The sequence below is a fragment of the Xiphophorus hellerii genome, chromosome 12, assembly GCF_003331165.1.
Source record: "Xiphophorus hellerii strain 12219 chromosome 12, Xiphophorus_hellerii-4.1, whole genome shotgun sequence".
Taxonomy (NCBI): Eukaryota; Metazoa; Chordata; class Actinopteri; order Cyprinodontiformes; family Poeciliidae; genus Xiphophorus; species Xiphophorus hellerii.
This window is the reverse complement of record NC_045683.1, coordinates 6,801,026-6,817,319: the sequence shown is the minus strand read 5'-3', so window position 1 is coordinate 6,817,319 and position 16,294 is coordinate 6,801,026. Positions and strand designations below refer to the sequence as shown.

The window sequence follows — 16,294 nt, the reverse complement described above, 5'->3', positions numbered from 1 at the left end:
GCTATTCGACAACAGTAAAATTTGATTATGGTATGATGGTGGTTTATAGAGCTTGTTCTGTTCTTAACACAGCTGCCTCACAATGGTAAATTGAGTATCTATGACTTCAAGGCCTAGAAAAAAATTGGTTGTTTCTTTAAAGATATGAAAAGGATATTTATTAACACATGAGATCAATGGATGTTAATAGCTTACAATCTCTTGACATATTGGAAAAATCAAAGCATCCAAGCACATTTAATCAAACAATTTATTTCACTTTTTTTTTAAAGTAAGTCATGAAAATTGTTTTGACACTGAAAGACCAAATAGTTTGTGTCAAATTTATACTTTAGTGCACAGCACTATGTAGAGCTCAATCCACACAGGAGTACACACTCATCTTCAGATATGCTCATATGGGCGTTCACCCCCTCCACCCTCATACACATATGAACATTATTATAATGTCATTCCACCCGTCTCTCTCATCACCTCACTCTCTTCTTTTTGTTCTTTCCTTCCTCCTAACATGGAGCGTGACCTTTTCACCTTTCAGTCAAAACTGTGACTAACTGATTTTCTCAGAGTTATCGCATGGGTTAAATTTCTGTTCCTTTTTGTTTTTAAGGATGTTACTGGAGAAGAAGATAACATTTCTTAAACACTGATGGTGTCACTTGGAAGTCTGAAATATGCAAGACATGGCAAAAAAAATTTTCATTACTAAAACTATTACAAAACTTTACTCTCCTTCAGCAGGATTGTTCAAGACTCAAAACACAACACCTAAACACATTCTCATGTTCCAGACAGCATTACAGGAATGTGAGCATTTGATAGAATGTGAGTCTGTACTTTCAGCCTGTCTTTCTCTTCTGGTGGACTGGCTGTGCCCTCGTATAGGGGGAGGGTCTCCACAGAGAAAACCCACCCTTTTCCCCCAGATATAGAAACAACTTCGATTCTAAAGTCAACAGAAGATTGAAGGTGTTTGTTTACACTTGTGCACACTGCAGTGTGGGATTTTTCAGATCTGGTTTGGAACAAAAAAAAATTAATTTTATTATGAAACTTTTCTATGTGAAGATTCAGTTGAGCCTGTTTGAAAACAGAAACCTTGTCTCAACTCAACCTTTGGTCGTCGGTTTATCTTGCCGTCTCTTAAAGTTCCTCCTCCACCTTCTGTCTCCTCCCTTTCCTCTCTTTCCTATCCCCAGATCTCTATATTTGGAGGTTCATAGTTAAACACGTGTCTTGTTTTTTTTTTTTTTTTTTTAAACCGCTTGTCTGCGCACATATATGTTTGCACACTCTTAAAAAAAGCATGCTCAGTGGATCAAGCTGCAGCAAGAGGGGCCTGCATTCTTCCTCTATGAAAGAGTGCATTTAGTCTGCGAGCATTTACTGTTACATATTAAATAACTCTATTCCAGTAACTTTAGAGAATGGGCACATTCAATCTGTTTAATAAAATTGCAAACTAGATTACCAGTAGTTAGACATGCAACTTTCCTTCCTGCCATCTTGACATTTACAGTAGTTAATTTGACTTTTTTAACTACGGTAACTGTTGGCACTTTGCAGCATTATTGTTGATCATATTTTATTGTGTCTGTTTTCTGGTGGGTTTGTTGATGGTCTTTTGTGTAGATTTCTGTATATCTGATATTTTGTCATGTTCGTGTGTATTATATTTTTTCATCTAGGATACCATGTAAAAGACAACCATTCATTGATGATGTTTCTCTTTTTTTCCCTACTGTTTTCTTTATGTAGTATCCCTGAGATTTTAACAAGCTGATGTTAGCCGTTTAATTTATCAGGCTATTTGTCCCTTTAGTGACATATCTTTATTTCTGAAAGCTTGTTCACTATAGTTTTAAAACAGCAATGTATAATAAGAATAATAGTTTCCACAGCATGACTTGCTGTTTTTTTTCATAAGCATAAATATTTCCAAGCACTTTTCTCTTGGTTGTTTCCCTGTAAACAAGAGAAGTGTACCAGGCCTCTATGAGGCAGATACCAGCAGTGCACAGCAACCTGTGTAAGCAGTTCAATGCTACTGTTCTCTATGCTGCATATCGACTCAGAAAACTGGTCATTTTGACACTTTTTCAGAAAATGTTTATTTGAAAATGGGACTTTTCAAAAGCTTGTTATACCTTGACTGTTAATTGTCTCTTGCTTTATTTGGAGGTTTGAAAATTTCTCACGATGGAGTATGAAACCTTTACACAAAAAGTATTAAGTGTTTGTTAACAATTTTAATGCCGTATGTGTATATGAACAATCTTGGCAATTTGTTTTCCATAAAACGAGTACATATAATTTTTTTATGCTTTTATGCAGAGTCATTTAGTTATGTCTCTGTGACCTAAGAGATTCTGGCAAGATGTTGGACCCAACATTTATTTAGACAGTAGTAGGGGTAGTGCAGGAAATTGCCAAGAGAGTTCAAGTTAGTGGGATTTTTATTATTGTTTTAAATCTAAAAAGTTTAATATGTAGCAGTTGTCTTTTGTCTAACATCTTATATAAATGTTCTTTTTTTTTTTTTTTACTTGTTCCTGCTCTCTGTGTACCAGAAATAACATGACAACTAAGCAGCAACAGGCAGGAATATATTTTCCATCTGGGTAGAAGCAGATGCAGTGTGTCACAGTTGGAAGCTGACCAGGAGGCAGATGTAAATCAGCAGTCATAGCAGGATGGTGACAGTTACTAACTGAAACATGAAGAAACACAGAGCTGCCTTTAGACTTGTCTTGTGTGTCCCAACCAACAGACCTACATTAATGAGCAAACCACAGCTTCCTTATAAAGATAAAGCAGCACACTGCAGGGAGGTGTGTTTGTGTCTGCAACAAGCATGCAGAACTTAAGAAGTGTGGTAAATACGCAAGCCTAATATTCTTTGACGTATAGTTTCGCCTCCTGTTTTTGAGCGAGGGGTGAGAGAGGGCTCTCCAATGTGTGATGCATTTTTTTCGTGCAGGGCATACTTTACCTCCACTCCTCTCCTCTGTGACATTCGTTGCATAATCAAAGTGCTGTTCCTTATTAGCTCACAGATGCTAGAATTAGTCACACACGTGCACAGCTGATTGCTGCTTCTGGTGCTCTGCTGATAAACTTTTTTTGTGTGTGCTCCACTCCCTATCTGTCCTCTGGCTGCTGTTATTCTGCTTTTCCTGCTTGAAGCCCTCGCGCTGCACAGCCTGCAGCTTGTGTATGAGAAAGACTCCACAGAAAGGGGGAGGGTGAATTGCATAGATGTGTGGATCTTTAATCCCCCTTATTATTATAAGTTGTTCTTTTGAAAGTTACATTCAGCTAAATATGTATTGCTTTGTGCGAAAAGATCAAAAGTAATTACAGAAGTAAAAATATGTTTAAAGTTTATGAACTTTAAACGCATGGTTTCAGAAAAGTGGTTTTTAATTTTGCAGAACAGGCTCAGTAGGAGCAGGTGGGCGGGCTTCTGGCTCCCTGCACTTCCTCTCCCCTGTCACTCTTTTCCTCTCAACCAATCAGAACTTTGCTCATTACAGCTGACCCCCCTCTCAGCTCACCAATCAGCTTGCAGCATCCAATCCCCCCTCCTTTATTTCCTCTGTATGCCTTCACTGCTGAGTGAGCAAAGCATGCCTCACTCTATCAGCTGAGAGGAAAGCAACAGAAAAGAAACGCAGAGAGAGAGAGGACAGTGAGAAAGTATTGAAAAGAATGACAGAGGAGTAGGAGACGGCGTGAGAAAATACAGGAAAAAGAATGAGAGACGAGCAGAAACTGCTTCAGATACTTTACAAGAGTACAAAAACAGGAGAAAGAAGGAAAAAAGTGGGGGTGGCTTAAAACAGAAAAGGAGAAGGAGGGCACAGGCAAATGGGGGCTGGGAGTTGTTGATAGGTTTTTGATTTGTGCATATGTGTGTGTGTGAAATGAGGGTGGAGAGAGGTAGACAGGAAGAAAACAGAGAGAAAACAGCATTATTGCAAGCTGTTGAACAAAACAAGGAGAGGAAGGCAGAACTCTCTCTCACACTACAAACTGTTCAGGACGGAGGAAACAAGAAGAGACCAGTGAGTCAAGAGAGGGAGGGAGAAGGCAGCCTGAGCAAGCAGAGGAGAACAGTGTCACCTACTCTGACCTAAAATAAAGGGAGGAAGGAGACTAACCTCATCTTTGTGACAGGGTGAGTGTGACAACTTCTCCTGCTCTCATGTCAAGTGCTCTACTGTTGCTCCTGTTGATCTCTGTCATATTATCAGCTGAGCTGAGATGACTCAACGTCTCCTAAAATGGCCACATGAAAGGCAGACAGACTGAGGGAAGGGAGAGCAGGAGGGACAGAGGGGGGACCCTGAGTCAAACGGCATTTTCAGCAAAAATGTCACTTCGCCTGCCCAGTTCAGAATGTCATGACACCACAGCCGAGCTGCTGTGTTTACTGCAATTCTGTGACTTATCTGCCCTGTTCATCTTACATCCAACCCGGTCACTTTCGTCTTGTCTTTGCTACTTCCTGTCATATGTTTGTGTTAAACACAGATACATTCAGTTGTCTTTCAAACCATTCATTTTTAGACAGGGGTTCATGTACTCAACTCAATCAGCTGATTTTTTTGCAGGCAGAAACTTTTTTTTTATGTTTAGGAATGTTCTCAAGCAAGTTCTCAAGTGTGTGTGTGTATTTATATGTATTTTTTTTTATCAGCCTCCAGGCACAGAACAGACCTGGGAGTAGTCCAGGCGCTGATCTGTAAAAGGTTGATGAGACAATCTGTTATGGAATAAACTCAAAACGCAAGCATTGCAAAGTGTCGGTGAGAAGCCAGAGATGAAACTTTATTTTCCCAAAAGGCTCATTCAAGATAACAACCTAGGCCACAGACTTATAAATACATAATTTATACAATTTATAAATGATTTTTTTCCTCTTTATGACACAGTTTTTGACAGATGCATTAAATAATGATGGACTTGAACCAAGGACTGAACATTACTCTCTGCTACCATGAGGAAAGCTAGTTGTGGTCTGAAAGTTAGTGAGTCAGAACTGGCGGAACAACTCCATAGTTGGGTACATAAAGAATATTTTGCCTGTGTTGACATTTTGTGCTACTTTTAGATTTTCCACCATCTAGGTAGCTATGCCTATCTATTGGTGCTATCTTTCCAAACTGCAAGAACAGCTTGTGAGGCTTGTGATCGATGCAGTTATGTCTCTACAGCCTGGTAGTTGCCAAGGTGATGAATGTCATTGACTTTGCAGGCGGCCCTTCTTGGTGTTAGCGCTATATTCAAAGCAACTGTTTCTGTATCACCGCGGCTTTGCAATTTGCAAAAAAAGCAACTAAACACAATGCGTCATGAGATCTGAGCCTTCTTCTCCAGTGCCATTTATTTGTAGGTTCCCCCACACTCTCCTTTTCATTATGCATGTTTTAACCAATGCAACTTTTAATCTCTAAAATATGTTATTATTCAAAGAAGAAGTCAAGAGAGACTGATTGCAACTCTGGAGGAGATGCATTTCCTTAGCTGGAATAAGGAAGCTGATGGGAGTTAATGAGAATATGTTTACAGCTTAATACAGGTTAACTTGTTAGAGACTTCAATAGACTTGAGACTGGGGCTGGGCTTCACCTTCCAGCAGGATAATGAGCCTGAACATATAGCTAGAGCTGCAATGAAATAGATTGAGAAATGGTGAAACTTTCAACCCAGAGAAGTGCAAAGTTTTTGGAGACATATCCTAGAGTACTTGCAGTCGCAAATGCAATGAAAGAAAGTTCTAGAAAATAGAATATATATGCATGCCTTATTTTAAGCTTTTTTTTTTATGTTAACACCCCTGTGTCATTTTCCCCACATTTATTTATTTGTGTTGGCCTATCACATTCATTTCTTGTAAACTACACTCCAAGTTGTGGTTGTAAAGTGACCAAATTAGAAAAAAAAATCTAATGGGTACAAATACATTTGCAAGGCATTGAACTTTAGCAACATATTTCTTTTCAATCTTGTTGGAACCTCTTTCGGTTAAACAAGATTTCTAAAGAAAGTCCATAAAATGTTGGGGGTTTTTTAAACTCAAATGTTTCTGGGAGCTACAATGGATGAATGGAAGTTAAAACTTTAAAAGATATGGCTCCATCATTCACGGCTTTGAAATGTAAGCTAAACAAAGAGAAAAGCAACCTTCAGTCAGTGAGCTGTCCAATCTAAATCCGTAATCCTGCAAGTGCAGCAGCTGTGTTTCTTTCAAATAGAGCATCTTTAAAGTGGGACACAGTGAATGTTAAATAGAAGGTGGTATAGAAGAATCTTTATCAACACGTGTTTTTCCTATGCTGCCGAAAGACAGAAAGTGATGGTGCTTTGAATGCTTGGCTTTGTCCGTGTGTGTGTGCTTAGGTATGTGGCGTTTGTGTGTTGTGATTAATATATACACAGGCCAAATGTCAGGCTATTTTTTCGACAAGGCGCTAGCTTTTAACTCTGTCTCTGACACCTTCCTAGGTTTTACTGGGAGGTGGTTTCTAGGTCAGCCCCATCAATATATGATGTGTTTCTGTGTGTTGTCAGAGTGCCTTCCAAAAGTATTTATACCCCATTTAAGTTTTCCACATATTACAAGCTTCCGTGTATTTTATTACGATTTTGAACTCCCACAAATCAGCTTTGTTTAGCTGAGATTACATCACACATTGGCTAACTGCATATGATTAGTTGACTTCTGAAGGCAATTGGATTGAACTTTACTTAGGGGTGTCAGAGTAGTTTGAATAAGAATGCATGCCATACTCTTAGAAGATCTTATATTTAATAAAAAAAGCAAAACAAATATGCACTTAAAATACCATTAATATACAGTGATATTTGTGGTTTTAATGTGACAAAATGTGAAAAAGTTCAAGATCTGTTTATATTTCAGTCTCGTTCAAGTTTTCAAGCTTATCACTGATACATATTTCTAAGTGTGCATCTGTGAAACAGATGGTTTTACTGAGTATTCAGACACTGTAGTTGCTACTCAAACTACTGATCGCCTTAAGTGTGGTTTGATTTAATGGTTAACTAGAGGCATAGCACTGATCGGATAAGATTGTTCTGCTACATTTGGCAAGTAAGCATGACACCCCCTTCCTCGTGATGATGAACTGAAACACCTCTCTGCCCTCCTGATCAGTCAACAGACACAGGACATCTGACCTTTGACCTCATGACCACTGTCTCCCTTGGCCGCAACACATAATAGTGCTTATGTGTTGACAATTTTATCCACTCCTATGAACAAACCCCACCACTGCAATTGTATGACTTTATTAATAATGTTCTCAGAGAATATGTTAGGATATTAATGATGAACAATGACTCAATGGTGAAAGATGTAGTGCAATATAAGACCTTATGGCTGTGGAGGTTTAAATCCAAAATTCTGTATTAAAGGCCTTCAGGTGATTTCAGAAGAAACAAAACTTAACTTATCTCCAGCATCGTATTCTATTGCTAATAAGCTAGCATTGTTATGAACATGTCACTGATTCTTCAAAATAAAACCGCTTTATTTTTATTTGTTATAGTTTTGAATATTCAAAAATATTCAAATATTTTTGAATATTCAAAAATATTGAATTTTTATTGTTAAATTCAATAAAAAGAAAAAAATCAACCTTTTTCATTTTTGTGCTACATTACTCTTCCCCCATGATGATTCAATTTGGAATATGTTTACCATTTAGACTTGACAACAAAGGTTTAAATTTCTCAAAATACTACACTCATATTCAGGATGAAAAATAGCCTCCATGCTACACAAACAGCACTTTATAGGGAATGACTGATGGATGAGCAAAGAAGCATGTTTTAAATTCATCATCTAAGCAGGTATAGTTTTAGAGGTAGACTAGATGGCATGCATCTTGAGCGAGAACATTGATCACAGTCATTAAAGGCCTAACTAGTGGCCTTGTCAATGCTAGTGTTTTCTTTGATAAACAAACTTGTGAACACCTTCACATGAAATAGATCCACTGGAGGCATATTATGTTACTTACCTGCTTTTCATTGACTACACACTTTCAGGTCTTTAACTTTGTATCTCCTTTTGTTGAGTCATTTTTGTCTGTTGCAAAAACTTGCTTACTTTGCTAACTGTCAGTGGAAGGCTCAGTTGTTTTGAGTTTATCTTGTAGTATGTGAGCTAACATGTCGTGTAGCAGCTGTAGCGATGAACACCATAGGTTGGCCCTGATGTTGGAGAGGGAGCCCCTCATGGTCCTGGTCTATTTATACATTTCTCAAGGTCTTTAGCCAGGGTGAAGTTTCACTGCATGTCCATCATCTTGTGTCCTCTCATTCTGTTTTGAATGGGAGTTGCTATTAGATTCTTGTCCCATTTTTTTTATCAACAATTTCAAAGAGGAAATTAAAAAAAATTCTAACTAAAGAAACAATACTCTTAAGTGTTTTTAATAATTGCATTTTTTTTTTTGCATACTTGTGTTACCTTATTTATGTTTAATATTAGTATTTGCTGGGGATTACGGAGCACAACTGCAGTCAAATAGGAGATATCTGCAAATACAAGACCCTCTCTAACAGCCAATTTTAATAGGATTATACCAAATACCTATTAATATGCATTTATAGACTCAGTGGAAAACATCTTGGCACTTCTGCAGAAGCTAACATCCACAGAAAAAGGGAATCCACTGTATTTAATTTATACCCCACATTGTACGCATGAACTTTGTATATTTATTTCTCTCATCTTGGTAGGATGAGTGGTGAGATGAATTTTGGAGATCAATATTTATAAAATTGCTTTAAGTTCCTGCATAATTAAATTTGTGACTTATTGTCTGAAGGCTTTGTATTGTAATTTATTTTGTATTGATTGTGTTTCTGATCCATATTTCAGCCAGATGACTCTTAAGAAACTTGACATATTGTTCTCTTTAATCAAACCAAATTAAGCAAAGCTGATCTCCAGTAGAAAGAAAGCCTCTTGCTTACTAGTTGTACAGAACCACATTTACTTACAGTAGACAATTTGTAGATTAAATAAAACTACTTTAGATTGTGAGTGGTCCAAGCAGGAACAAAATGAACAAGGTATGGACAAATTGATAAATGGTCAGCATAAACTATTCCATGGAGGAAAGAACAGGAACAGAATGAACAAAGTGCAAAAGTATGAAACGGCAAAAGGGACCAAAGGAAAAGTACCCAGAGAAAACAATGCAATCTGCTGGCAGGTTGTCATTTTGTTCATTTTCCCCACGGTCTTTGAGTGCAGACGATAAATCATTCTCAGCTAGAGGCAAGGACACATTGATGTACATTTTTTTCCCAACTGCCTTGTGTGCTATTTGATCCTGGACGATAAAAAACCTAATATAGGAGCTCCAATGTCTTTAATTAGAATGTATTTTCCAACGTGAACCATAAAGTTTTTTTTTCATATGACAATGAGCTGAACAGCTGATCTGACATGTGCTTAGGACTTACAATTTAAGTTAAGATATAAGTTTTGTATTATTCGTAAATTACAGTTTTCAGATGATTAATAACTTATATTGTTTCCAACTGTTTGAAAATACCTGTTGACTTATTAGGTAGTTCCTTAAATGAGTGACTGAAACTTGAGATTGTAGATCAAGATCACTCCTAGAGAACTGAACGCTACCTCTGGCAGTTTTTTAATATGCAAACTATTACTAATTTCAAAGGTTCAATAATAATTATGTAATGTTTGTTGTATTTGGACAAAAATCTTTTGGAGGACAAAGTAGTTTGGCATTATATCTGTATGCCAGATTATACAATGTTAAAATGCAACTTTTAAAGCATAGTCACAATGTTCAGTGATGCAGCTGTAGATTTCCTGCACACACCCAGCAACCTGAAGTATTTCTTGGGGTGAAGCCAGAGTGTTTCCTCTCCACTGTTGGCAGCTAGATCGAGCCATAGAAGGGCTGGGCAGCTTCTACCAGCCGTACGCCTCTTCAAACTATGACCAGAAATTTAGCAGCATCTAGGACTTAATATGTGAACAGTAACTATAAATACTAGTAGCAGTTATACTTCCTCCCTTTTGTAATGCACTGACTCATGTTAACTTTTGTTGTCTGTTTACTCTGTAATGACATGAACCAGAGATCCCTGTCTGACCTTTAATAGGTCTAGTTGGGAACTGCTCCACCTGAGTATATCAGATGTCATTACTAACATTATTTTAAATGTGAATACTCTACTTTTATCAGAAGCTTCTGCTAAAGTCCTAAACATTTTGCATCCATTTTGACCTGTCATATGAAACAGTGATGATATTGCTTTGTAGTAGAGTTACAATATTTAGCTGTAAGCATAAACATGTCTTTTAGGTTTTTCGGAAATGTTTTAATCGGTAGTCTTAGTAGCTGTTAAGAGTCTTATACTCGTACTTTGGAATAGTTGTAGTTGTCACATTTATGAAAAAGGCATTTATGTGTAGTCTAAGATTTCCACATGGCTGTGTGGGACTGCAAAGAAACCATATGTTGGGTAGCTAATTATGGGTGACGGAGACTTTCCTCCTAACTATGTGATTCTTTGTGTGCAGCAGTTGGAGAACATAAATACCTTATGGTAAGCCATTGTGTACACGTTGATATAACATTACGAGGGCTGAGAGTAAAACTAAATAATACTGATTATCTCTTCATCATGACACCTGTTAGTTTATGTGCTATACTAGGCAGCAAGTAAAAATCTTGTCCTCAAAGTTGATGTTTGTCTGTGACACAGCACCTCCAAACCTGCATCTCTTGTGGGGTGTTCCTGGTCTGCGGTGGTCAGATTGCTAGTCTGAGAGAAAGGTACCAGAATACATACAAAGTGCATTGTAATTTGTTGTGTTTCCAACCTATGTAGTCATAGTCTGGGTAGCCTGTCCACTGCCAAAAGCGGCAGTGGACAATGGGTAATAGAGCATCAGAACTAGACTATGGAGCAATGGAAGGACATAATTTGTCTGCCATGGGAGCACATACACAAGGATGCACAATGGAAAGAAGGCAAGATACTGGAGGATTGTGCCACTTTTGGTAATGTTCTGCTGTGAAACATTGTGACCTCCTATCTACGTGATGTTATTTTGACACAAAATACCTTCCCTAGCACAACTGGAGACAATATACACCTTTTAATGGAAACCGAAGATAGTTGTGGTGTCTTTCAGCAGAATAGTGAGTTTGCCAAAACAGGGTCTCAGTTGTGAGCCTCCCCTTGATATTCTCAAGATCTTAGTCCATTTAAGGATCTGGGGTTGAGCTGGACTAACAAGTTTTATCCAAGGAGACCACACCACACAATTTACAAGACTTAAAGGATTTGTTGCTAGCTGATTGGTGCTAGATCCCATAGCATGAAACCCATGCTTTAACAGGTCTGGGCTGTTTGACAGAAAAGGGGGAACTAATACAGTATCAAACAGTCAGTCATAATGTTCTGCATGATTGGTATAAGCAGTGTTTTGTATGGAAAAACAGATATTTACAATGTCTCACTTTTTCTTTATGTTCTTGCTTAGTTCTTCCTGGAGAAGATGAGTGAACTGTATGAACTTTAGAGTTTTGTCTAAGGAAGACGTACAAAAAACCCAGATGTCTTCTGACTTGATTTACTGAAACACTATTTGTCAGCAAGATAATTTGAATACCAACTGCAGGTTACCCAGAGTGCATCTAGTCTGATCATTTCTTATAAGAACAACAACTTAGACATGTGGATGAATTATGATTCAATCTTTTAAGAATTTATGCATTTAAATGGTAGGTTTTTTTTCACTGATGTCTAGAAATTGGATCTCTGAGTTTTGTCATCGTTTTTAAAATTACCAAAAGCAGAGTTATTATTTGTAAAGGGGAGAAAACAGACCAACAATAACTGAAAGTGAGCGGGCATCTGCTTGTTTTTTATCTGTAAATGCTTGTTGAAATTTTTCTTTTTGAGTGTACACCTCTTAGGGAGACCACCAAAATGCTATGTGCATTTATTTATGTACTTATATTCTAAAGAAGCTTTTTCACCCCCCCCCCCCCAAACATGATGCATACCACCATCAAACTCCTCAAACAGTCTGTAGCTCTGCTTCTCTTTCTCCCTCTTTGTGGCCAAGTACAAAGGAGTCGTTATCCTTGGGCTACGTGTCGCCATGGTAATGGCTCATTGCAACCCTCCCCGTCTCCCTCCTTTCACCCAACATTCCCAAATTCAGGTCCAAGTAGGATGGGACACAACCCACTTCTTTTGGTTTAGCACCGTGTGGTGCCAAGTTAACTCCATGAAGTGACTCCTTCATGTGTGATTATCAGCTCAAAGAGTTTGGGGCCTTTGTGTTTAAAATGGGGGATTTTTTCATGGAGAGGATAGAAATAAAAACAGTTCTGCATAAGTTGCTTTTTTAGGATGTTTATATTGTGTTTTAATGGATTTATTTAGGAGGGGTTTATTGCTTCTCCAGACACAATCCATCCTTTTACCTAGAGAAAGGTTACATTTTCAGGGAGTTTTTTTGTCGATCTTTTTGTTATTCCTAATGGTTGTGATGTATACTTTTTTCTTCAGGGACACTGGGTGGAATGACCCAGCCATGATGCCACAGCCGTGTCCCACCTCACACCCAGGTAACCAAGGACGGTTCACCTGGCTGTCAGCCAATCACAGAGGGAGTGGCAGCAGAATTACTGCCAACTTGGATTCAGAGACCTTTCCTCTTGAGAGCCCTCTGCCGTACTGACACTGCGACACTTGGTGGTAATTTCTCAGCATCTGAATTTGATGACTCAAATTTTGTGCAGATAATTTAGAAATTGTATGTGTTTTTTATCTTTGCTTTTACCAATGCAGTTATTTTTTTCTTATTATATGTGACATTTATTGGTAGTAGTTGACATACCTTCTGCTTTTTGTAGGTGTGAGTGCTTGTGCCATTCACCTTTGATCCTGTTTTCTGATTATCTGCTCTGTGATGTTGGCATAAATTCATGCCAGCTTCCAGAAACATGGATGAATTCCATGAATCGCTCATTTAGACACATCTTTCTGATGTTGTGCCAGAGATGACCCATCCACCCAGTTGCACAAAGGTGAGGTGTTAATCTTCGCATTGTTCTCAAAATCTTTTAGATATACATTGAAGGAAATAATAATAATAATGCTTAGTATTTTTGTTTTATTGGTTTAATCTGTGTGCTTGCCTTGTGTAGTTTTTGTTTCTTGTTGTAATTGTTCAGATCACACAATAACATGGTAAAGACAGGAGATACCAAACTAGGTCAATGGTTGGAAACTTGTCTATTTAGGTCATTTACACAGCTAAACTCACACTCAGCGTAATCTCAAGCAAGTTTACAGGACAACCAGGTCCAATTCTTTTCTTATGATATGGAGTCAAAATTTATCCAAATTCAAGTCAGTCTGGTTCAAGTCAGTCATTCCAATTTAATCACATAGACAGATGAAGACTCAGTTTTGTCTTAATCCAGTTCAATCCAAGTTATCATATAATGTAAATGTTTTCTTTTACATCTCTGAACTCTGATTTAATTTTAAAGACTTTACTGATTCAATTTAGGCAACATTGAGTTTTCTTGCCTTAGAAGTAGATTCCACACCAAAGAGTCTTGTTAGTGATAAATACCGGCATGTAACATAATGTGTTTGTTGATTGTTTAAAAAAACAGCTTTTTAAATTTTCCACAGCTATGGTATATCAAACTATAGAATGTGCAGATTAAAGTTATCAGCCAATTTGGTTTTCATCTATATGGGACTTGCATTTATGTTTTGTCCCACTTTCACTGTTTGCTAGTATTGCTTTCATAAACTACATACTAATGCAACATTTTGTTCCTCTCAGGTTGTGTGTGGCTCATCGTCTTGTTTCTCACACTTTGATGTCCTCCTAGTCATACTTATAGGCCGTCACCTTTCCTGTGGGACATCTGGGTCTGCCTCCTCGTATTTGTGAGGATCTATTTGATCTTGTTGTTGAAAGTCAAGACTTGCAGCAGCAGTACCATGCGGCACATTCACGTGGAGTTGGCCCAGAAAAAGGCTCAACTAGAGCTTCCAGCACAGGAGGGGAACCTGCCTCCAACTGCATCTCCAATGGTGGGACTAGATCCTGGCGTTAGAGCCGAGGGTCCCAGGCGCTTTGACCAAGAAGAGTTGCGACTCCAAAAGGTTTACCAGCTCTCTATTTTCTCTCAGATGGGAGGATTTTCAGCCTCCACTGGATCACATACTGATGCCCAACAAAGACCGTGTCGAGCGGGTTATAAAAGAGTGTTAGAAGAGCCTCAGCTGACTCATAAGCGCTCCTACCTGGAGGACACATCAGACAATGACGTGATTGAGGGCGGTGTGTTATGTGGGTCCACCCCAGCTCAAGCTAATGGGAATGGATCTATAACTGGGCCTGGCGGGCCTGTTTCTCCATTCTCTTGCATGCATTTGGAGCATAGAGACTCTGAAGGTGGACTGTCACCTAGGTCACCACCGCTCTCCCCAAGCCAAACTCCCTCCCGGCGACCGGCTCAGCACAATCATGATAGACCCATCCCTGACGCATTTGCGCCACTATCCCCGAAGTCGCCCCCAATGTGCGACCCACATGGGCATATCTGTGACCAGGGACACTCCAACGGAAGCTTAGCAAGGACAGAAACGGCTAATGGCAACCGCACATCAACCCATTTGTTAGGTAGCCCTGGACATGATGGTTGTAGTAATGGCTCATCTGGAGGACAGCTTAGCCCCCTCTTATATGAACTATCCACATATGAAACTCCTAATCCTGCCAGCCCCACAAGCCCTCCTGGCCCTTTCTCCCCTCCACACCACACAGAGATGCAGGAACCAGGGGAAGCTACTGAATGGGACATTGGCCTTGAATCCTCTCCACCTGAGAGAAGTGCCACCCAACAGGCCACGTCGTCAAATGGCCTGGCTTCCTGGGAGAAAACTCCAAGCAGTAACGGTCACCGTTTATTCTCTGGAGGCCACTGGCCGGCCAAAAAGAGACTGCTTTCCCCAAGTGACACAGCAGACTCGTGCTCTGAAGATGAAGGGCCCTCTACATCTAAAAGAAGCAGACTGTCTTTGCTAACTTCAGGAGTAACTTCATGTCGTAGCACTGATGCTAAAGCTGCTCCCTACTGGAACCACCTGCTGCCCTCTACACGAGACCATCCTAAGGTTAGCACTCACATACACACTATGTCCTCATTTTATGTTTCTATTCAACTAATACAAGAATGAACAGAGGCAAGGACATTTTTATAATGACTCTTTACCTCACAGAGGCAGTGCCCCAGCTCTTTTCTGTTTATAACTGTGATTTTTGGTTGGCTTCCGATGTAACTAACCACACCTGAAGTCCAGTTTTCAATTTTTTTGTTTGTATTATACCCTATTTGGCACTTTCAACAACTAATGGAGGGATTATGGTGAAGTATTCAAAGACAAAGTCTTTAGAAAACAATTTATGCAATTAAATCATAGAAGAAATATGAAGAATTTTATGATCATTTGATTTCTCATTTAATTAGCACACTTAGCTAACAAGAGAAATAATGTTCTGTGGTTAGGGTCAACAGTGGTTTGTTTAGAAGAAATTACAACAAGTTGGTATGAATTGTGTGTAGACCCCATTAACTCAGGGAAAACTAATTGAGCATCAACGAAAACAAAACAGAAACTATGAGAACAACTAAAACTTTTAAAGCATGAAGTAACACTGGCTTATTATCACTGCATGCTGGAACAGAGCAGAGCAGCTCCAGAATGAAACCCATTGAGGGAAGGGCTATTGTTCCCTAACATTAGTGTGGGGTGTCCCTCATGCTGATGCATGAGCATACACACACACACACACACGCACACACCCCAACACACCCACACACACACACACACACACGTATAGGTGCATTTTGCTTAAAATCTTTCTGGAAGTGAACTCGACATTTTTTTTAACTCAGGAAGGCTAGAAAGAGCTAATGCAGTCAGTTCTGATGGGGAGAGTGCTAACAGGGTTCTCTGGTCAATTTTTAGCAACTGTAGAGCATATGAGGAAGGAAAGAAAAGGGGAGGACTAGATATCTAACTAAAACAAATTTAAAAGGGAGGAAAATACATGCTACATAGTGTTGTAAAGCACAATAAGTTAAGAACAGTGATGGAAAAATTTAAAAAGCTGATGTTTCCCTAAATAAAAGGTATACACAGGATAATTAAATAATGCCTAATGTACATT

General features: G+C 38.8%; 1 protein-coding gene across 3 annotated transcripts in view; it reads left to right on the top strand.

The window, feature by feature from the left end:
- Positions 1-16,294, top strand: part of atosb (atos homolog b) — a 30,228-nt gene that overhangs the window by 9,952 nt on the left and 3,982 nt on the right. The window contains exons 2-5 of one of the 3 annotated variants that reach the window (XM_032578719.1): positions 4,044-4,180; positions 12,604-12,792; positions 12,951-13,124; positions 13,898-15,237. In XM_032578719.1, the coding sequence (XP_032434610.1) occupies positions 14,059-15,237 (1,179 nt within the window). In that variant the 5' untranslated portion in view covers positions 4,044-4,180; positions 12,604-12,792; positions 12,951-13,124; positions 13,898-14,058. Of the gene's footprint in view, positions 1-2,169; positions 2,182-4,043; positions 4,181-12,603; positions 12,793-12,950; positions 13,125-13,897; positions 15,238-16,294 lie in introns of those variants that run through there. The other 2 variants (XM_032578721.1, XM_032578720.1) reach the window with 2 other exon arrangements.